This window comes from Rutilus rutilus (assembly GCF_951802725.1).
Source record: "Rutilus rutilus genome assembly, chromosome: 13".
Classification (NCBI taxonomy): domain Eukaryota; kingdom Metazoa; phylum Chordata; class Actinopteri; order Cypriniformes; family Leuciscidae; genus Rutilus; species Rutilus rutilus.
In genome coordinates this window covers 33,339,936-33,363,628 of record NC_140218.1, presented here as the reverse complement: position 1 = coordinate 33,363,628, position 23,693 = coordinate 33,339,936, and the positions used below count along the sequence as shown (strand labels likewise).

The 23,693-nt window shown below is 41.1% G+C and overlaps 2 protein-coding genes across 3 annotated transcripts in view; one reads left to right on the top strand and one right to left on the bottom strand.

The window, feature by feature from the left end:
- The window catches only part of LOC311301954 (protein sel-1 homolog 3), a 31,887-nt gene extending 10,847 nt beyond the window's left edge, over positions 1 to 21,040 (bottom strand). Inside the window, exons 1-11 of one of the 2 annotated variants that reach the window (XM_084427401.1) lie at positions 20,917 to 21,040; positions 11,585 to 12,092; positions 9,678 to 9,804; positions 8,213 to 8,334; positions 7,869 to 7,984; positions 7,692 to 7,756; positions 6,736 to 6,859; positions 6,479 to 6,608; positions 5,402 to 5,539; positions 5,111 to 5,322; positions 893 to 1,072 (exon numbers count right to left, since the gene is read on the bottom strand). In XM_084427401.1, coding sequence (XP_084283527.1) covers positions 893 to 1,072; positions 5,111 to 5,322; positions 5,402 to 5,539; positions 6,479 to 6,608; positions 6,736 to 6,859; positions 7,692 to 7,756; positions 7,869 to 7,984; positions 8,213 to 8,334; positions 9,678 to 9,804; positions 11,585 to 12,014 — 1,644 coding nt within the window. In that variant the 5' untranslated portion in view covers positions 12,015 to 12,092; positions 20,917 to 21,040. Of the gene's footprint in view, positions 1 to 892; positions 1,073 to 5,110; positions 5,323 to 5,401; positions 5,540 to 6,478; positions 6,609 to 6,735; positions 6,860 to 7,691; positions 7,757 to 7,868; positions 7,985 to 8,212; positions 8,335 to 9,677; positions 9,805 to 11,584; positions 12,093 to 13,083; positions 13,512 to 20,916 lie in introns of those variants that run through there. The other variant, XM_084427400.1, reaches the window with a different exon arrangement.
- On the top strand, positions 20,927 to 22,163 carry psmb11b (proteasome 20S subunit beta 11b; the record flags this gene model as incomplete). Its single annotated transcript, XM_084427402.1, has 1 exon — positions 20,927 to 22,163. The coding sequence occupies one exon, from the start codon at positions 20,927 to 20,929 to the stop codon at positions 22,085 to 22,087; it is 1,161 nt and encodes a 386-aa protein (XP_084283528.1). The 3' UTR covers positions 22,088 to 22,163.
- Between the last annotated feature and the right edge of the window lie 1,530 nt (positions 22,164 to 23,693).

Below are 23,693 nucleotides of genomic sequence, written 5' to 3'. Positions count from 1 at the left end.
GACAAGCATGTTTAATAAACAGAATTGATGGAATTATAAATATCTTTATATTTTTCACTGAATAACACAATTTATATTGACTTTCTGTTAGAAATGCCATATTTGTATTGCTATAATACGGTTTTGAAAAAATATATCCATTTTTAAACCGTTTTTTTTATTATTTAATTGTCAAAAGTAGTAACTAGTAAAGATTTCTTGGGGGTTTTACCATATTTTGACAGCATGGATTAAGCTTGTCATGTAATAAAAAAATTATGTGTTTTTTATGTGTTAAATTATGTGTTAAAAAAAAGTAAAAAAATGTAAGAGACCTATTGAGCTTGACATTTTATTAAAAGCATATGCCAAAGCACATAATGAGACACTGTACCTCATTACATCTCAGTCCAAACAGCAACATAGTGTCGGCCCAGATCCGGCAGATCTGATCTGGTATATGCATTGAATCCACATGTACCAGATGTGGCCCGGATCTGGGCCGACATTATGTTGCTGTCTGGGAGGACAGTTCAAAATATCAAAATTAATTTTAAAGAGGTATATGCATGTCATCATCTGTACAAATGCATTTATCTATGCAATTAATGTTTTTGGAAAAAATATCCTATTCTATTATTTTATGTTTATTCAAATTAATTATCTTAATTTTGGGGTTTTCTCAGCAGATATTGAATTTTTTTTGCAATTTATCTGATTAATGAATCATTAAATAATTTAATTAATTTGAAATGAGAGGACTAGTTTGAAATAATTCTTCTGAAATATATTCAAATAATTAGAGTCGATATAATAATATATAATATAACTAATGTTCCATACCTATTGACTCAACAAGTCAATTGAGAATATGTATACATTACCAATCTCTGTATATAAATGTGTAACTCACCCAAGAGTCTTGCACTTTATCGTGGTCAGTGCTGGTCTGTTTGCCAATGTTGGCGTAGTAGCCATAAGCTGTGTTCTGGTCTTTGGGGAAGCCGTCAAGTCCCTCCATGTGCTTGTATCCCAAATGCATCAGAGCGAGTCGGTCATCAGAGACCCCGCCTATCAAACTATAAACATGACCCTGAGAAAGAGATCACCATCAAACTTTAACACAATATTGCTGTACCAAACGACATTCGTATCTGGCGTTTCTCTTGTCGCTTTTTTATCAAATTACTACTTTAGTCAACATAAAATGAAGAAGAATGCTACACTGACTGCAACAGTAGCCTAAAACAGTGCCTAAAAAGCTATTTGGTTAAAGGGTAACTCTCTGCAAAATTGAACCTAGACTCTTTTTGTTAATCTACCCGAGGCAAACTTTCGTGTAAAAGCATAATTAGAATGGAAACGCCACTTTTAAGATTGACCGTATTTTCATTTTAGGTCCAAATGCCTTTTGAATGGTCATACAAAACCTTTCTTTTTAGTAAACTCTGTGAACACAAACAATGTAGTCAATGCTGGAGTTCATGTGTAGAGCCCCTGGTGTTTCTTCGAGCAAAGTTTCATGTTGTGTCGAGCCTTCTTAGTGTTTTAGAAATAGCGATTTTGATGCTATCATAGTCGTGCCTCATGCACTCCCATTCACAAGGCATTTGACCTAAAACGAAAATATGGTCAATCTTAAAAGTGGCGTTTCCATCCTAATTATGCTTTTACACGAAAGTTTGCCTCGGGTAGATTAACAGAAAGAGCCTAGGTTCAATTTTGGCGGGAGTTACCCTTTAATGGTTACCATTAGCCGATAGCCTGCTTGGCCTAGGTGATGTCAACCAAAGAGAAAGGTGTTTTAAAGCAGTTATTCATTAGTTAAGCAAGCTATTGTATTTTGATTAAAGTTCATGAAGGCAAAACAGGTAAAATTACTTTTACTTTTATTTATTTTCAACAGTCCCCTTTAAACATTCTACTAACTATAGGTAACTTTGCAAATGTGTGTCAACTAACTCTCATTAAAGTATCAGTAGACTGTGCTTAATATCTGCTAACTCTTTATTTCGATTGTCCACTTTCGACATTCTACTAACTATAAGTAACTGTAACTCCGTGTCAACTCTCAGTCATAAGAGTGTTAGTAGACTGTCTGCTTAATATCTGCTAACACTTTATTGTGATGCTCCTCAACAGATGTTCTACTGACTAAGTAACTTTACAACTACGTCAACTTATTCTACTAACTCGAGTCTTAACAGGCAACTAATACACTAATGAGAGTCTAATAGTGCAACATGCAAACATTTTTGATTTGAAAAAAATGTGCACTGATGAATCATTCACTATAAGACCACAAATGTACACTATTAGAAAAAAAGGTTCAGTTGGGTTCTATATAGAACCCTAGGGATCTTGCCTCAATTTTAAAGAACCCTTTATGCCACAACGGTTCTATATAAGGAGAAATGTCTAAAATGATTACTCGCATGTTTGTTGTGTTTTTTAATTTTTTTCTCGTTATAAAGTACGTTTAATTAATAAATGATGCTGCATTCACGCCAAGCTTTATTTACGGTAATTACATGGCGTGAACGCAGCTTTATCCCATGATGGAAACCCCTTAAAATGTATATATGAAGCACCTGACAGAACCCTTTTAAAGTTATATATATAAAACCTTTTCTTCTAAAAGGGTAATTATAAATTATCTCCAGTATTGAAAATTACAGGCCAATTGCATTGGCTTGTGTCATATCAAAGGTTTTTGAAATTGTACTCCAGGATAGAATTCAAAAATATGTTGTCACCACTGATGAGCAGTGTGGTTTTAAAAGTCAACATGGAACTGATATGTGCATCTATGCCATGAAAGAGGCTGTGAGGAAGTACAGAGGGCAGAACTCCACTATGTTTCTGTGCTTCTTGGATGCCTCCAAAGCGTTTGATCGCATTAACCATGGCAAACTGTTTGAAAAACTGCAACAGCGAGGGGTTCCTCCCTACCTAATCCGGATCCTAGGTTTTTGGTACACACATCAAACAATGCAGGTTAGATGGGGTAGTGTGATATCAAGACCTTTTTTTGTGACTAATGGGGTGAGGCAGGGTGGGATCCTGTCACCCATGCTTTTTAACCTTTATATGGATGATCTCTCCCGAACATTGAAAAACTGTAAGACCGGATGCATAATAGGGGAAAGATTATTAAATCATCTACTTTATGCTGATGACCTGGTCATTATGTCACCCTGCTCTGCAGGCCTCCAGCAATTGCTTGATGTGTGTACTGAATATGGTGAACGATATGACATCAAATTTAACCCAAAAAAGACTGTTGTGATGATTGTGAGGACTAGAGAGCAGCATAAGTCTGTATTTCCCATGTTTCATTTGTCAGGAGGGGATTTGGCAGTTGTGGAAAAAGTGAAGTACCTCGGTCACATTATAAGGAGTGACCTCTCTGATAATGATGACATCCAGAGGCAGTACTGTAAATTGTATGCACAAGCTAATATGCTGGCACGGAAATTTGGAATGTGTACAGAAAATTTAAAAATAGTCTTGTTTAAAGCCTACTGCACACCACTCTACACTGCTCACCTGTGGTGTTGCTACACAAAAGCTGTATTTCACAAGTTACAAGTAGCATACAATGATGCTCTTAGGATTCTTTTGAAAGTCCCTCGCTGGACCAGTGCCAGCCAGTTGTTTGTGCAGAATGATGTGGCCACACTAAATGCTGTAATAAGAAATGTTGTGTATAAATTTATGATGAGACTTATGGACTCGCAAAATGAAATTATAATTGTTTTGATATGGCCTGACCAGAGCAGTACTAGGTACAGTTCGCTGCTTTGGAGGCACTGGAGAAATTGTTTATATGGATTATAGTAATCCTTTGTTTTTATTTGTTTGTCTGTCTCTTTTACATGTTTTTTATGGACCTTTTTGAGTCTGAAATAAAAGAATATTATTATTATATAAAGTAAACAGGAGCATTTTGATTTCATGCTGACTTTAGGATAGAGGTTGCACAGACTAGTCGACTTTAATGCTCTGTCATGACACTTTAAGCTTGACGACGACTAGTCGCTGATCATGACCTATAGAGGGCGCAACAGGATAAGAAATCTTTGAAGTCCACTTCTACGCTCCGTTTTCAACAGTTCAAATGTCAAACAAATGCATACTCCGAGAGCGCTCCACAATACATGTTTTATTATACCATCTGGATGCTCAGAATTGATCGGGTTAATACACGTTTTAAACAGCTTATTAAATAGCTTAGAAACTGAGAAGTTCTAGCATATATTTCTTAGTAACTAAAACCCACAGCTTCACTATTAGTAGAGAGACGCTGCCCGGTATAATTAATTCACACGCAATCGCTCTCTCACTAATGCATACATATAAATGTAATGTTTACTGAGCTGCTTTATCTATATCTGATTTAGAACGAGTAGAAATATGAGAAAAGAACTGTTAAAATAAGCTGTTATGTTGGAGCAGCGCTGTGTTATATGCCATAGCTGTGCACAAGGTAACCCGCGTTCAAGTCTCAGCTAGAGGTTCAGGCTTATTTAGTGACGTCATCAGTGACTAGTCGACGTCGACTCGACTTTCATCACATAAATGTCACATTAAACATAAAAATTAGGTCGTTAAAACCCTACTTTAGGATGAATTACATTTCCATTGCGTTGCTCTTTTATAATGGGCGCTGAATGCTCAGGTGTTCTCATTAAAGTCCCTTTAAGACAAGTCATTTCACTCAGCGGCCATCTTTGAAACACCTCTCGGGCAGCAAGTGCAGCTCCTGTCTCTTTGAATGGGGAAACATCAAATTCTCCAAAACTGTTCGCCAAGCTTACGATTCAATTTCATATTTGAAATCACCAATGAAATCTGACAACAGCGGTCTCATACATTTTGTTTCTAAACGCTCGAATCAGGACAGAAAACGAAAATTTTCAGGCTGGATCAAGCTAATGCGCAGTGGAAGCGTGTCTGACTGTTTCTATGGGAACCGGAGCTTCTAACGGTTGCAGTGATGCGATGGCTTCACGATTGGCTCTTATTTAGAACGCTTATTCCGCCATATTGAGCGTTGCACTTTTCCCCATTCAAAACAATACGAGTGACGCGTCTTGTGTAATTCAATAGTCTTTGTTCTCATCCTCACCTGCTCCAGGTCCACAGGGACGCCCAAGCCAGCCAGGTGAAGGGTCGCGAGCAGGAGAGAGGAGTGCTGGTGACCCCAGCAGAGAGACACCTGAAGCTGCTCAATGAGATCCAGGCCGCCGTCAGATTCCTCGGCTTTACTTATTGTCTTTACCACATTCCGGAAAATAACTTGGCTTAAATGTAGCAAATGTCCACCACTGCTCTCCAGACCTGAGGAACAGATGAAGAGACTCTCTACCAAGAGCCATCGGTAGTTCACATTACAACGTACAGCGTTAACCCCACCTACCTGTTATGAAGTCCTGGTGTTCTTCTAGAAGCCTCAGGGCGATGTTGAATCTTCTTTGCTGGTCCCACGACCAAGTTTGTGTGCACTCCCTACGACCAAACTTCCTCTCGAGGTTTCCATAATAAGACTCACAAACATCTGATAACCAAAAGCACAAAGTCTTTAGAAACAGTTCACACAAAAAGAAAACTACTCATCTGCTGTCCACTGTTCATCCACACTGGTGTTCAGTGCTTTTAAAGTGAGCGTGAAACAGAAATCGAGTCTTTTCTTTCCTATTGGGACGCATATCCGAGTGAAACGGCTTCAGGAACAAGAACAAATGGAGGGCGGGGCTTGATTTTATCCGTGGAGAATTGATTGGATGGTTGTGGTTTGCTATTGGTGGATCTTATGTGAGTGACAGGTTATAGTCCCGCCCTCATCATCAGAGAAGAGAAGTGCTGCAAGAGGGAGGGGAAGTTATTTAGAATACATCTAAATAATATAAAAAATGTGTGAATAAAGCATTGTTTCCATCTTGTGTGTTCAAGAGAACAATTGTAACTTCCTGGGAAACTGGTGCAAAAAACTGGGAAAGCCCCTGTAGCTCTTTATTCCTGCATAAAATATGTAGACGAAACACAGTAACAGACACGCTGTCATGTTTTCTTGCGCTTGGGATGTTTGGGAATGCAATCGTTTGAGGTAATTAATTCTGAAAGGTAATTATACCAAATCATTTTGATGACAAACTTTGGCTCAGGCATTTAAGATTGACTCAATGAAACTGGTCCGCTAGTTAGTCCAGTTATCCAATCACATGATCTGTTGAGTCACATGATTTTTTTCATCTAGGTATTTATTCAGTAAATGTGTTTCCATCATGTGCATATCTGTTTTTTATATGCATTTTAAGACTTCATACACAGCTTGGCATTTCCATCCAGCAATATTTTATGTGTAAAATGCGCATAAAAATATGTGGATGGAAACATAGCTAATGTCTCAAACTGTGCTCAGATTTGCCAAGATAGCAAAGTCTGTGATTAAATGTCAGAGATTTGATCTATTCTGGTCTCATCCATTTGAACTGACCCGTTGAGACGTCTCGGTTCTGTCTCAATGCCTCCAGATATTGCTCAGTAACCTGTTGCATTTCCTCACAGTGTCTGTGGAATCTGTCCAGCTCTTTTAGCGTCCGAACAGGGGAGAGGGGGTTTTTCACCTTGAATAGAAATGATATCACGGCATAAGAATGTCTGAATGCATTCTGGATCATGTGATTAATATTGACATAATAAATTGGTTTTGTTATATACGCATTTATCCGTTGATAAGAGAGTTGGACTCACCTTTTCTGAGCTTAAACGATAGTATCTGATTGGTCCAAAATAGCCATGAAACCCCTTCATGTAGTTGCATCCACCAATCACAAAATATCCTGATGTGTCATTAAAATTAATCGGCTGACGAAAACTAAAAAAAAAAAAAAACATTATTAAAGTTTTTTACCAGACATGAACTACACTATAAAAATGGCTGTAAAAAACTATACAAAAACTGTATTAAAAAATAAATAAAATAATACATTTAGTTGGGTGTATACTTAAAGGAGCTGTATGTAAGATTGTGGCCAAAACTGGTACTGCAATCACTGTATCCCCTCCCCCTCCCCCCTGACTCGAGGTTGCCAGATATGCTGCAGGATCCAGCAGGAACGTAGGCTGCTACAAGGAGCTGCAGTTGTGGTAACTAGAGCTGAGCTGGCAACCCGGATGCCGAAACACTACTGAATTCGTGATTGGTAGATAGGTGGAGGGTGGGGCATCAGGCCAAAACACAAGATGACAACATCAACATCAGTTGAGGGCTGCAACTTCACTTTTTAAATGACAATATCCTGGCCGTACTACTGTTGTCAGTGATATAAGTATTTGAAATGAACATGATTTCTTAATGTCTAGTGACATATCAGGGCCATTTTATGATTAATTGAAATACATTTCTTACATACAGCTCCTTTAAATCTAAAGAAAATGTTTCATATGAATTAATATTATATTAATGATTTAATATTGTATGGAAATAAATTGTATTCATATTAATACATTAAATTATTCATAAATTATTCATAATAATATTAATATTTCATGCAATTTCTTCTTGGCTACATTACTATTATTTTATATATGTTTTATTATTGAGAGAAAAAAATCTTTCAATAATTGCTTACTGTTCCTAACCTTTGATGGCAATAATAATAAACATTATATATATTTTACAGTGCAGACGAGACTTTATGACTTACTCAAAAAAATGAATGCTCTCCGACGTCTGTCCTGCAGGTAAGACCTTGGTGACGGTGAGTTTTGCCTGACATGTGAAAAAAACATCCAAGAGTTCACTTTCTAATACATTCACACCTGAATGATGGTTCATCAGAAGTACAGTGGAATATGACTGCATGTGAATATGATTGATGTACCTTTGACACCTGAAAGAAGAAGTCCAGACGGATCCAGGTGTGAAGAGGTAACGCTGTGTGTGCTGTAAACGCCTGCTCCTCTCCATCCACCATTTGCACCTGCAGCACTATATTGCCTGAGGATCGAGACATACTGGCACGTCACATTTAACGTGCACATGGAAATATGATACATAGTTCAATAAATAACAGCTTAAATTTCAGTATTTTTCTCATGCACAGTTATTGTATGACTTGATGAAGGTTTTATGAGGGTTTATTTCGTTTTTAGTTTTAGTTTTTTAATAACTAAATTCCTGTAAATTTGCTTGAGTTTAGGATGGAATGCGCACTGGCAGGCTTACCCGCGTCAGACAGCATGATGAGCGGGCTTTCATACTTCCTGAGTTCATTGACATGTTTGACTATCCCACACACCGACTGGTCACACCAGCTCAGCAAGTAGAGCCACAATGACAGGGCAGCACTGCAGAGAGGAGATTATGCAAGTTTCAAAAGTACAGTACCAACACCCAATACAAATTTCAAAACATTTCAAGCATTACAACATTATCATAAGCATATCAACAGTTGAGCAAGCACACCTGAAGTGCTTACATTGAGCACAATTAATGTTGGAAATGGAAACAAAACTGGCCCATCATTGCAAGTTCAATATCAAGGTATTCAGAGTGGTTTCTAGGGTGTTGCTAGGCATTGTGGTTGATAGTGTGTTGCCAGGTTGTTGTTAAGGTGCTCTGGGTGGTGTTTCGAACATTGTTGGGGTGTTGCTATTGTGTTCTGAGTGATAACTGGGGTGTTGCTAAGTGGTTGCTACGGTGTTCTTAGTGCTTTCCAGAGCATTGCTAGGTTGTTGGTAAAATATTCTGGGTGATGCCAGGTTGTTACTAAGGTCCTCCAAGTCGTTTTAAATTGCTAGGGTGTTGCTAAAGTATTCTGAGTGGTGACTACGGTGTTGCTAGGCTGTTCTGGGTGGTCTCTAGGCCATGGCTAGGGTGTTTTCTAAGGTGTTATGAGTAGTGGCTATGATGTTGCTATAGACAGTGTACACAAATACATTTCTAGTGTGTTGCTAAGGTATTCTAAGTGGTGACTAGGGTGTTGCTAGGCTGTTCTGGGTGGTCTCTAGGCCATTGCTAGGGTGTTTGCTAAGGTGTTATGAGTAGTGGCTACAATGTTGCTATAAACAGTGTATGCAAAGACATTTCAAGGGTGTTTGCTAATGTGTTATAAGTAGTGGCTATGGTGTTGCTATAGACAGTGTATGCAAAGACATTTCTAGTGTGTTGCTAAGGTATTCTAAGTGTTGACCAGGGTGTTACTAGGCTGTTCTGGGTGGTCTCAATGCCATTGCTATGGTGTTTGCTAGTGGCTATGGTGTTGCTATAGACAGTGTACCCAAAAGCATTTCTAGGGTGTTGCTAAGATGTTCTGAGTAAACGCAAGGGCTTTGGTAGAGCTTTCAGGGTGGTTGCTAGGCTGTTGCTAGGCACTATTCTAAACTAATTTTTTTTTCTGATTGGATGATTAAACAGATGAAAAACTCACGGTAACATTTCAGGAGGGACCACAGCTGTATCTAACGACCAAAATATCACAGCGACTTAAGCCACCTAGTCCTCAACTTAACTCTGCAGGACAGTGGACCTCAAGGGCCAGAGTTGAGAAACCCTGCACTAGAAACACCCTATTAACCACCTAGCTCACCATGTTTATGGGCTTTATATGTACTTAATGCATGTCTTTGTTTTTGTTATCAAGAAGCAGTGAGAATTCATTTGAATGAAGCCTCATAAAAGCAAGTCTGACCTTGGCTGTTTGAGAGCGAGGGTGCGTCTCCTTTCTAGATCTCTGTTTTTGAAGGGGGAGAACGTGTGTATCACCCCAAACCTCTCACCGGTACTCGCGAATGGAAAAGAAAGTATATCCACAGTCTCTGGAAAGGCATGAATGAATGAATAAGTGATGCAACAGAACTTAGAAGTATAATCTGCTATCTATGCGCCTGGTAAATCATGACGGTACAGTATCTTCAAACAAACTAAACTAGTTCTCTCATTATTTTTCTCACCATCATGTCATTCTTTTTTTTTTTTTTTTGTGGAACACAAGTGACATAATGACAGTTCAGAGTGACAAAGTGGTCTTTCAAACTATAAAAAAGTCCATGTTCAGACTTGTGTGGGGAACAGACCCAATTTAATTTGTTGATTTGAAATCTAGGCCTAGGCCTCTAGACACACACAAGAACCAATGGTGATTTGGTGTCATTGATAACAAATCTAGTGTGATATTTTGGAATTGTATATGATCGTTAATAAAATTTGGCAACACTTTAGAATACTGTTCCATCATTAATGAATAACTACACAGGAACAAATGAGTAACACACTATTAACACTCTAGTAACTACTATTAAGAAACTCTGATTAACGAATTAGTAAGTAATTGTGCTCAGTCCAAAGAAGTAGTTCACTATTAGCTAATCAATAACTACTCATTTTTCATACCTCACTGAGGACTATAAGAACTACTTTATACAGGTTCATAATTAATGAGAGTAATGCACAATGTATAATTAATTCTAAAGTGAAGATCATGGTATCCCACTAGTAATGACTCAAGTATTACCAAATCCTTCATAACTAATTACTAGTTATTTGGAAGAGTATTCTAGAGTGAAAAGCATGATAACTCCCTAATATTAACTGATTTCACTGTGAGCTTTTGATGTTTTGTAAGGTTTTTTGGAATGACTCAAGTGTTACAACTTCATTCTAAAGGAATTACCAAAATTCCATTGTTACCAAATCTATCAGAAGGAATTACTATCCAAACCTTTACAGAAATGTGACCCTGGATCACAAGTCGCACAGGTATATTTGTGGCAATAGGCAACAATACATTGCATGGGTCAAAATTATCGATTTTTATGCCAAAAATCATTAGGATATTAGGTAAAGATCATGCTCCATGAAGATATTTTGTAAATTTCCTACCGTAAATATATAAAACATTTATTTTTGTGAGTGAATGCAGCACAATCGCGAACATAAATGGACAACTTTAAAGCCGATTTTCTCAATGTTTAGATTTTTTTACACCCTCAGATTCCAGATTTTCAAATAGCTGTATCTCGGCCAAATATTGTCCTATCATAACAAACCATAAATCAATGGAAATGTGACTGGTTTTGTCGTCCAGGGTCACAAATCTTAAAAGTGTACAATGACTTTAGTCATTATCATGCTTTTCACTTTAGAATACTGATCCAAATAATGATTTGGTAATAATTGGGTCATTACTAGTAGGTTCCTATGATCTTCACTTTAGAATTAAGTATACATTTTGCTCTAGGCACATTAATTATGAACCTGAATATAATAGTTCTTAGTCATCTGGGAGGTATGAAAAAATTGTAGTTCCTCATTAGCTACTAGTGAACTACCACTTTCAACTGAGCATGATTACCTACTATCTTGTTAATCAGAGTTTCTTGTTAGTTAATAGCAGCTGTTAGAATGTTAGGGCGTTACTAACTTTTTCCTGTGTAGTTATTCATTAATGACAGAACATTATTCTCAAGTGTTAGCATAATGACTTTTTGTGTTCTATGAGGAAAATGGGTTTGGAATAACATGAGGATATGGGTAAAATCACTACATTATTTATTATCTTTTCTTTTACATTTTTTCGTGAGTCTGATTGGTTCCCACCTGACTCATGTGGACATTTTCTCACAGTATCTTTGGTCAGCTGCCACATCAGCCACGCACCCCATGACACCGAGGTCTGTGGATATGCTGGACGTTGAGATGTTGGTAGTGTCCTCACAAATGTAGACGTTCTCACAAGGGACCGGTCATATGCTTCAGCATGGTTTCCACCCAGTTCCTCTTGGTCCAGATGAAGCATCCAGGCCCTCAGCACCACAACACTGACAGAAACGTCTCTCCGGTACAGCACAGCAGGAGGAAACACCAGGGGAACCTTTCTGGACCGGGGCTTTCCAAACCTCTTATGGTAAGTCCAGGACCTTCTGTAAACTATCACTTCTGTCCTTGTTGGGGTGGAAATAACAATTTCGACAGCGATTCGGCAGGCAGCAGAGCAGTTATACTGGACCTGTACACTGCATTTGTCCATCACTGTGTCAGGAACTTGTCCAAACTGCACAAAGTCTCCACGACGAGTCCTATCAGTGTCAGGAGACCCACACCAAACCTTCAGAGAGACAGATTGACCCACACTTCACGTCTCCAGTATGAAAAATTTGATGCTTATCAAACATATTTTTTTTTGCTGTATTTTGTATGGAATAACAATCCAGATCACATATTGGCTTGATACTCGGCAGAAATGTCAGGACCATATTACACTCCCAAACAAACAAATTAATACATTTTCATAAAGAAAATGCTTCTTTTGGGATCCTTTCCTTCTTTATTTTGGCATTGTGATATTTTATTTGTATTTATGTAATTAAGCAAACAATATCCAAAAGGGGATTTTTCTCAGCAAATGCCATAGAAGAGACCGGAGAACATTTCAGTCAACAGTTCTGACCAGTTCTTGACCAGCTCATGTTTTTACTTATAGTGTGACTGTGTGAGGAACATTATAATAATCTAAAGCATCTTTTTCACTATAAAGAACCTTTTGTGGAATGGAAAGGTTAATTGGACGATGCCATCTATGCCAATAAACAAGCTTTGTTTACTTGGGAAAATCATCCCATCCATTTTGTTTTTTGTTGTTGTTGTTGTTGTTGTTATTTTTTGTAGCATTATAGAGAGTTCCCCACAGTACTGGTGAATGGGAAGATGTGCTTAATGTCACAGTAAAAAATCATAGTAAGTAACAGGTGTCATTATCTTTAAGCAAAATATTTGTTTGTCTTTGTACTGGATTACAAGATGAGTAACATCTCATATCATGTACAATGGTATTTACACTCCAAGTAACTTCAGATACTAATATAAAACTACCATGGTAGTCTACATGTTGTTATGGTGCCACCACGTCAAAATATGGTAAGAACATGGTGCTTTATGTAGCATGCAAATACAAATAAATCACTTATTTCTTTAGATACAAAACAGAAAAGTAAATGATTCGTGATTTTAAAGGGAAAGATAGCCTATTTAAAGACGAAAATGAAACTCGAGCAACTATGAAAGTTGCATAGAGGTGAAAATAAAGTTGAAAGTCTTACCGGTGAGAGCAGAAGAGCTGTGCAGATGAAACTCAACACAACTCTCATCTTCACTGTCTAATGAACGCGACGCGCGAGGTGTCGAAGCGATCAAACGCAACATTCACAGGTGAGTGTGACTCGAAAACATTAGCTGTTTACGGCCACGACATGCTTCACTGCGTATCGCGCTCTTCCGTGTGTGAGCATGACAGTTTATTGTGTGTCACTGTATACGCCCGGCCACACACACATATGCGTGGACGCGCCTCATCTGCACTGCCAGCGACGCGACGCGACGGTTCAGAACGCCAAGTCATTGATTTTACTTTCACAAGAAATGCTAAGTTAAACCTTATCACCATGAAAGTGTTGTTCGTGCATATCCCAGGAGGTCAAACTAAATGCTAAACTATTTTCTTTTCATTTTCTTGTCAGCATTTGGGACTGCTGTTTCCTTAGTTCTGCCACTAGATGTCATGTCACTCACCTGTGGTCTCTCGTTTGTGTAATCATCTTCACCTGTACCTTGTTTCCCCTTGTGTATTTAAGCTCTGTCTTGGTTCTCCCTTGTTACTTGGTCTTTGCATGAGATGTCTGCCTGGCGCCCTGAGTTTCTTAGGATTTTTTGAGACCCTGTGAATTAGTAAGGTTTTTTTGTTTAAGTTATTTAAAGAAGTTCTCTTGCATCTGTTTATTTTTCTCCCCTCGTGGAGTTGTTGTTTTGTTTTCTTCCTTTTGTTTAATACCTCTATATTGAGAAGAACCTTTGTTGGAATTTTTGACATCATCTTTTGTTTATTAAACCTTCTTACCTGAGACCTCGTATCCTGTGTTTCGATTGGATCCTACCCCTGCTTTCTGGTGGCACAGTGGTATTACCACCTAGCTCGTACACCAGAGACCCGAGTTCTAGGCCGGGTCGTGACAGAAAGACCAAGTCACAATGGATCCAGAAACAATCACCTATAAGGACCTTGTGGCAGTGATGGCTCAGCATGAGTCAGCGTATCAACGCCATGAAGCAGTTCTCACCCGTCAGGAGGAACTGATGGCCAAGCACTCTGAACTTCTCGCTGATGTGATGAAATCCATTGGCCAACTTTTTCAACGGATTCCAGAAAGTTCACCTCCCCCAGCACCACGTCTGCCTTCCATTGATAGACCCCAAGTAGTCGCTGAGCCTCGGCTTCCACCTCCTAAGCCCTTTTCGGGGAATGCCAATTCATGTGGAGGATTTCTGACTCAGTGTTCCTTGACATTTGAACTCCAACCCTCAAGTTTCCCTACTGACCGCTCTAAAATTGCCTACATCATCACTCTCCTTACAGATAAGGCACTTTCCTGGGCCTCTGCGGTGTGGGAATCTCAGGATGTCTGTTGTGGCACATACGCTCTCTTTGTGGAGGAGTTCAAGCGGGTGTTCGACCATCCAGTGAGTGGTCGGGAGTCTTCCAGACAACTCCTCACCCTTAAGCAGGGATCACGTAGCACTGCAGACTTCGCTATAGAGTTCCGGACCATTGCATCTGGTAGTGGATGGAACGACGAAGCTCTAATGGCCTGCTTCCAGGGAGGATTGTCCGGACCCATTCTGGATGAGCTAGTTACTCGCGAACCCGCGACTGATCTCGAGTCCTTGATCACCATGGCTATCCGTCTGGACAATCGGCTAAGAGAAAGAGAGTCAACCCGTCGCAAGATGTCTCCGCCCCGATTGTCTGGAAACAGGCAACCCTATCCTGTACGCATCTCCTCACCCAGTTCTGAGAAACTCGAGCCCCCGGAGGACATGCAGTTAGGGCGTTCCAGACTCTCCCCTGCCGAGAGGGATCGCCGCATGAGGGAGAATCGCTGCCTATACTGCGGTGCATCTGGACATTTCCGTCTCCTCTGTCCCGAGCTTCCGGGAAACGACCGTCCCCGCCCAGTTACAGGAGGGCTGTGATGGGGAAGATTAGTGCTCCTCCGCCCAATGCAGTGCTTTCCGTTCCTGTAACTCTTTCCTGGGAGGGCCATCAACATCAGGTCCGAGCAATGATCGACTCCGGGGCTGCTGGTGACTTCCTGGACCGGTCACTGGTCAGGAGGCTTGGAGTACCTACCCAATTACTTCCTCAACCTCAAACCGTTACTGCCCTAGATGGCAGACCCTTGGAACCGGGTTGCATTACGGAGATCACTTACCCTCTTCGTCTTACTGTTCTCCAACATCAACATATGGAAGAGTTTTATCTGATTGACTCTCCCGAGTTCCCTGTGATCTTGGGTTATCCCTGGCTGCACCAACACAACCCTTGCATTGACTGGCTAGCTGGAACCATCCTGAGTTGGGGTACTGCATGCCAGGTTACCTGTCCCCTCTCGAATTCCCCAGCCCCGAGTCCCAAGTCTCAAGAACCCATCAACCTGTCTCGAGTCCCTAGTGTCTACCACTGCTTCCAGGCTGTTTTTAGTAAGTCCCGAGCCACTTCCCTTCCACCGCACCGCTCCTATGATTGCACCATCGACCTTCTCCCTGGCACCTGTCCCACTAGAGGTCGGATCTTTTCCCTGTCTCCTCCCGAGCGCATTGCTATGGACACGTACATCAAGGAGTCTCTAGCGGCTGGCATCATCCGTGCTTCCACTTCCCCGGCAGGAGCGGGCTTCTTCTTTGTGGGGAAGAAGGATGGAGGACTCAGGCCATGTATCGATTACCGGGCACTTAATAAAATCACGGTTCGGAATCGCTACCCCCTTCCTCTGATGGCTTCCGCCTTTGAGCTGCTTCAAGGGGCTTCCATTTTCTCCAAACTGGATCTACGCAACGCCTACCATCTTGTGCGGATACAGCAAGGGGATGAATGGAAGACGGCCTTCAACACTCCCACTGGCCACTATGAGTACCTGGTGATGCCGTTCGGGCTCACCAACGCTCCAGCAGTCTTCCAGGCCCTTATAAATGACGTACTCCGGGACATGCTAAACAAGTTTGTTTTCGTCTACTTGGACGACATATTAATATTTTCAAGGTCTCTCGAGGAGCATGAGGGGCATGTCAGTGCTGTTCTTCAACGCCTCCTGAATAACCATCTCTATGTGAAACCTGAGAAATGTGAGTTCCACGTCACCCATGCTCAGTTTCTCGGGTTTATCATCACCCCAGGTCATGTTGAGATGGATCCCAAGAAGGTTGAGGCAGTCCTGAAATGGCCTACCCCTACGACAGTCAAGGAAGTTCAACGCTTCATCGGCTTTGCTAACTTCTATAGGAGGTTTATCAAGAACTTCAGCTTGGTGGCTGCACCCCTAACTGCTCTGACTAAGGGAGGTGTCACCAAGATCTGCTGGTCCTCAGAGGCAGAAGGAGCATTCCGTGACCTCAAGCGTCGCTTCACATCGGCACCTATACTCTCAGTTCCTGATCCTGAAAGACCTTTTGTGGTGGAGGTGGATGCATCGGACGTGGGAGTTGGGGCCATCCTTTCTCAGAGAGGGGAGGACGGTAGGATGCACCCTTGCGCCTTCATGTCTCGTCGCCTGTCAGAGGCGGAACGCAACTACCACGTCGGGGATCGGGAGCTTCTTGCGGTGAAGCTCGCCTTGGAGGAGTGGCGCCACTGGCTTGAGGGGGCTCAACATCCTTTCCAAGTTCTCACAGACCACAAGAACCTTGAGTACCTGCAGCAGGCTAAGCGACTCAATCCTCGCCAAGCTCGATGGTCTTTATTTTTCAATCGTTTTCAGTTCCTTCTGTCTTACAGGCCTGGCACCAAGAACGTCAAGCCAGATGCTTTGTCCCGAGCTTACTCTCCTGAGTCACAAGAAAAGTCACTAGAATTGATCATTCCAAAGGCTAGGATCGTTGCGCCGCTGCGCTGGGAACTGGAGAGGGAGATACGTGAGGCCCAAGCCCAAGAACCAGACCCAGGAGGTGGTTCCCCAGGTCGCCTTTACGTTCCTCGATCTGTCCGAGCCCGGGTTCTACAGTGGGGTCATGACTCTCCCCTGACCTGCCACCCTGGTATTGCACGTACCCTGGATTTCCTCCAGCGGCGGTTCTGGTGGTCTTCCATCAAGGAGGACGTAAGGAGCTTTGTGGAGGCCTGTCCAGTGTGCTGCCAAGGGAAGTCAAGGCGCCAGCGGCCTTTAGGACTCCTACAACCCTTGCCTGTTCCCCATAGACCGTGGTCTCACATATCTCTGGATTTCATCACAGGCCTCCCCCCATCCCAGGGCAATTCTGTCATCCTGGTTATTGTGGACCGGTTCTCGAAGGCAGCCCGATTCATTCCCTTACCCAAACTGCCTTCAGCCAAGGAGACTGCCACACTCCTGATGAATCACGTCTTCAGAGTCTTTGGTATTCCTCAGGATGTCGTCTCCGATCGAGGCCCCCAGTTTTCATCTCGATTCTGGGGGGCCTTTTGTAAATTGGTCGGGGCGTCTGTCAGCTTGTCATCTGGGTTCCATCCTGAGTCTAATGGCCAGACAGAACGGGTCAACCAGGACCTCGAGACCACCCTGCGCTGCATGGTGGCCAACAACCCCACCTCATGGTCTACTTTCATCGTGTGGGCAGAATATGCCCACAACACCCTCCGATCATCTGCCACAGGACTGTCCCCCTTCGAGTGTCAGTTTGGTTATCTCCCTCCACTGTTTCCTGAGGATGAGGCACAGGTCGGTGTTCCATCTGCCCAACACTTCATCCGACGCTGCCAGTCGACTTGGAAGAAGGCTAGACGTGCGCTTCTCCAGACCTCCATGAGGTACCAGCATCAGGCTAACCGTCATCGACAAAGGGCTCCTAGCTTCCGGGCCGGCCAACGGGTCTGGCTGGCTACCAAGAACTTACCTCTTAGGGTTGAGTCTAAGAAACTTGCCCAGAAGTTCATAGGCCCTTTCCGTATTGCCAGGAAAGTAAACCCTGTGTCTTACCGTTTGTACCTTCCTCGTTCCCTCAGAATTAACCCTACCTTTCATGTGTCTTTGTTAAAACCTGTTTTGTCTTCTCCTTTTGCCCCCCCACGCAGACCCCCTCCGCCCCCCAGGATCATTGACGGCCAGCCAGCCTTCACGGTCCGCCGGATATTGGACTCGCGAAGGGTCCAGAACTCCCTGCAGTATCTGGTGGACTGGGAGGGTTACGGGCCAGAGGAACGCTCCTGGGTTCCGACCAAGGACATCCTGGACCGCAGCTTGATCCAGGAATTTCGTGCCCGTAGACCGGGGTGTTCTGGAAGGAACGTCAGGAGCCGTCCTTAGGGGAGGGGGTCCTGTCAGCATTTGGGACTGCTGTTTCCTTAGTTCTGCCACTAGATGTCATGTCACTCACCTGTGGTCTCTCGTTTGTGTAATCATCTTCACCTGTACCTTGTTTCCCCTTGTGTATTTAAGCTCTGTCTTGGTTCTCCCTTGTTACTTGGTCTTTGCATGAGATGTCTGCCTGGCGCCCTGAGTTTCTTAGGATTTTTTGAGACCCTGTGAATTAGTAAGGTTTTTTTGTTTAAGTTATTTAAAGAAGTTCTCTTGCATCTGTTTATTTTTCTCCCCTCGTGGAGTTGTTGTTTTGTTTTCTTCCTTTTGTTTAATACCTCTATATTGAGAAGAACCTTTGTTGGAATTTTTGACATCATCTTTTGTTTATTAAACCTTCTTACCTGAGACCTCGTATCCTGTGTTTCGATTGGATCCTACCCCTGCTTTCTGGTGGCACAGTGGTATTACCACCTAGCTCGTACACCAGAGACCCGAGTTCTAGGCCGGGTCGTGACATTTCTATAAAGATCTCTGTAAATAATAAAGTGAACATAAAGGTCACATTTAGATTACGGTACAGTTCTCACTATTAAAGGGTTAGATCACCCAAAAATTTAAATTATGCCATAATGGACTCACCCTCAAGTATGACTTTCTTCTTTCAGACAAACACAATCAGAGTTATATTAAATCTTGGCTCTTCCAAGCTTTATAATGGAACTGAATAGAGCTGAGATGGAAAAAAAAAAGTTATCCATATGCTCCAGGGATTAATAAAGGCCTTCTGAAGTGAAGCCATGCGTTTTTATGAGAAAAATTTCCATAAATATATATATATATATATTTTCATACATTCATTTCTTATTCAAACAAAAATCACGTCATCCAGCCATCTCCTCCGGAGATCCCTTCCTCTTTCATTCTCATCCTTTTCACCAAAAATGTGTTTTAGGTGGACAGATCAATACAGTACAAAGAGCTTTAAAAAAATGTATGTTGGAAAATAACATTGTCTTTTCTGTTAACCAAATGCTATTTAATCTTCACTTTAGCTTGAATGCAAATGAACAAGCGCGCCATTATTTGTTGTGTAGTGACGTGTGTGTTCAAGTAAGCCAGATATGCACAGATTCTGCACAATACACTGTATTTAATATAATATGATGACTCACAAGTTGAGTATTTGCGCTAAATCTGTGCAGATTTGGCTTACACAAACTTCACCAGCAAAGTGAGTAAACATGAGTAACCCGCCAAATCGGCTAGTGATTTGACAGCGTTGCCCGCCACAGTACATTTTAAATTTAAATGCAGGTGTTAATTTCAAACCCTGTTTATAAACTATAATCACTGGCTTCCGGTAACAGCCGTACGCCAGTCTGGTTCTGGCGCAAGAGTGACCTCTGACCCGACGTATGATGTAGCGTAAGCTTAAGTGAAAAACACCTCCTTTCAGTTATATAAAGTTATAACTATTGATATTTTTCTAACAAAAACGCATCGCTTCGCTTCAGAAGGCCTTTATTAACCCCCTGGAGTCGTATGGATTATTTTTTATGAAGGATGCATGCACTTTTTGGGGTTTCTAAAACTCAGTTAAACTTCACTCCAATTATAAAGCGTGGAAGAGCAAGGATATTTCTTAAATATAACTCTGATTGTGTTTGGCTGAAAGAAGAACGTCATATACATGTAGGATGGCTTGAGCGTGAGTAAATTATGGGATCATTTTTGGGTAAACTAACCCATGAACTAACTATTAACTACGATTTTGCCTCAATAAACTCCTAATTACTGCTTATTAATAGTTAGTAAGGTAGTTGTTAAGTTTAGGTATTGGATAGGATTAAGGGATGTAGAATATGATCATGCAGAATAAGGAATTCATATAATATCCTAGTAATATGCATGCTAATAATCAAATAGTTAATAGTGAGAATTAAACTAAATTAAATAAAGAACATTTATAATCCACAAATGTCCTGTTTCCAAAGTACACAGCACAGCAGCACACAACTAACATGCTTTGAAAATGAAATTTCATGGTGTGTATCGTCAAGCTTGGGTTGAAAGGCTTACTTTGGCATTTTCATGCGTTTCTGGTTGAGTCAATCACGCACGGCGCTTATAAGGATCCTCTGAACTTTTACAGATGTACTGAGGCACCAGTTGTTTAAGACTGAACTTTGAACGCAGACATTAAATGGGCTGAGAGTTGGATAATTTATGCTGGACCTGGCACTCATTGCTTTTGCTTTTCCATATGAGCAAATTCTGGATATGAATTGAGTCGAGCAGCGGTCTAGGGAAGTGAAACTGTCATGTTTCAACAGCCTATCATCACCAAAAGAAGATATAAACAGCAAAAATGTTGAGGGGAATCCAATGCTGAGGTAAACCAGGACTTCTTTACCAACAAACATACTAAAATGACCTACCTGTGGGAACGATAGCCTATAATACAAATGAGGAGACAATATTGACGAAATAACAAAACAAAAAAATCCAGTTAAAGTGCCTAAATACTTCACAGCCCATATATGACATGTTTTTGCAGTGTATGTCATACAGTGTAATAATTGACAGAGTTACAATTTATTGTTTACCTACACAATAGTTTATGGCTTTGCAAGATGTATGCGGCTTGCAGAACCCCCCTCTGTTCCCTGAATGGAGCGCTCCAATCTCACAGTCCTTTATGCCGGAGGAGTCCACTCATCTGTTCGGAGGGGGTGTTCAGCACGGAGACGCTTTCTCTACACGGCTGCCTGGGAGGGGCGCTTTGAGTCCTTTGGAATTTTACATGCCGATATCTGAATACCTCACACAGAGCCCGATAAACTTTGGTCAATTTAGCCTCAGTTCAGCGCCGAAAAACCTTCTGAATAATAATATAGACCTTATCCACCCCTCATTGCCGTGCATCTCTCTTCCATCACCCACACCCTGCTCCATCTCTCCCTCCGTTCCTCTACCGTTCACTCTCTCTCACGGTACCACAACTCTCGGCTTCGCGTTTCAGGGAGGTGTTATCGCGGCAGCCGACACGCGATCCAGCTGCTCGGGAAAGGTGGCCTGTCCCAATGCGCCGAAGGTCCTGCCCATCCACTCTCACCTGGTCGGCACCACCTCCGGGACCTCGGCGGATTGCGCGCTCTGGAAGCGCATCTTGTCTCGAGAGCTCAGGCTGTACCAGCTTCGACACCACCGCATGCTGTCAACAGGGGGCGCAGCAAAACTGCTGTCCCACATGCTGCATCCTTTCAAAGGCACCGAGCTGTGCGTCGCAGCCACCCTGTGCGGATGGGATGGGGGTGGCGTAAAAGATGAGAATTATGCAAAAAATATCCCAATCACTCCAATAACAGAAAGCGATTCAAGTAGCCAATCAGCTGCAGTTTGTCAATCTAAATCTCAACAGGTGGTCACAACTCGTTTTGGGATGTGTGGCCCTCGGGTTGTGTATGTGTGCAGTGACGGGCTGCGCCTGCAGGGGGAGCTGTTCTCTGTGGGATCGGGCTCTCCGTACGCGTACTCGATCCTGGACAGCGGCGTGCACTGGGGCATGAGCGCGCAGGAGGCCGCGTGTGTCGCGCGCGAGGCCGTGTACAGAGCCACGCACAGAGACGCGTACTCGGGCAATAATGTGGATCTCTACCACGTGACCGCAGAAGGGTGGAGGCGCAGAGAGAGGGAGAACCTCAAAGAGGAGTATTACAGAGAGAAAGAGAGGGAGAGAAAGAGGGTGGCGGAGAGAAAAACTGAAAAGAAAAGAGTTTGAGAAGAAACATGAGGCAGATTTTTTGAAAACACTGATTTTGAAAGAAAGGTATTTTTCAATGATTTTTTAATAGCAAAGCAAAGAATAAAAAGATGCAAAGACAAACATGTGTTGATAATTCATTGTAGATGTATAGTTCTTGCTGTTTTACACTGTGAATGAGCTTTCTTCAGCCAAAAAACTGAAGTGTTGTTGTAACTGTATGATTTGTCTTGTTCTGAGGAACACACAAGGAGATGTTTAGCAGAACTTCTGCATGAGTTGAATGAAATCTTTTTTTGATACTTTGAACTTTTATTATTACATAATTTTGCTGAATGTCGAAAGCTCCATCAGCCCTGTTTCTTTGATTGTATCTTGGGCCTTAGGATAAAAATCTCCTTTTGTGTTAAAAAAAAAAAAGATGGAAAAATTAACCTATGGGTTTAGAATAATATAAATGATTACTCAGAAATTCTGAGTGAACAAACCACTTTTAATTCAATGACTGATGAAGATTATAAAGTTAATGAAGCCTATAAACGTTTTACTTGCCCTGCCAAATTGTGGTGCCACCACAAAAAAAGTTATAAATAAATAAATTAAATGATTATATATATTTTTTTTACCCATGCATGTTCCCTGGCTTGTATTCTAATAAGGTTGCCATGACACCAACATTTTACACAAGTGAAAATTCAGAATTCCATAATTGATACCACAGCAAAAACGACTAGCCTATAACTAATATAATTTCAAACATTATTAAATAAAAGGTCATTAATAAGATAAAAAAAAATCTAATAAACAAATGACAAGCAATAGCACAAATACACATAATGGAACACATATACAAAAGAATAAACAGTGCTTTAAGGTTTTCAGGTAATAGACATGTCTGTCAGAAAGCAACATATATTTTTAAACAAATAACATTATACTGATGATGTAACACTTTAAGGCAGGACTATTCAATTAGCTTCATTCGAGGGCCGGATTATCAAATCGAAAAGTTGAGTTGGGCCGGTGGTTTGGGGGTTTAGCTTATTTATTGAAACATAACAGTTTCTTAAATTAAATTAATATATTCCTCTACCCACCTAATAAATCTAATGCAATATAAATCACTATATTTACTATTACACTATATAATATTATAGTAAATATATATATATATATATATATATATATATATATATATATATATATATATATATATATATATATATATATTTATATATATTTATTTATTTATTACTACATAGTATTCAATATAAATATTGCACATTTCTGCCCAACCCATGGTAAATTACTACAGTACATTCACCGTTATGTTTCAATAAATCAGCTAAACCCCCAAACCGATCCACCGGCCAAACTCAACTTTTCGATTTGATAATCCGGCCCTCGAATGAAGCTAATTGAATAGCCCTGACGTACAGCCTATAGTTGGCTAACAGTTACAGAAATACTTTTAAAGACTTTAAAGCTCTCCTGTTATCCGAATGGTTTTCTTAATAGGCTATATTTTCTGATTTCACGTTGAAGAATAAAAAAAAGAGGTTTGGTTTTACTCTATATTTGCATTTATGTATATGATATTTAGTGAAAAATGTTTAGACTTCAG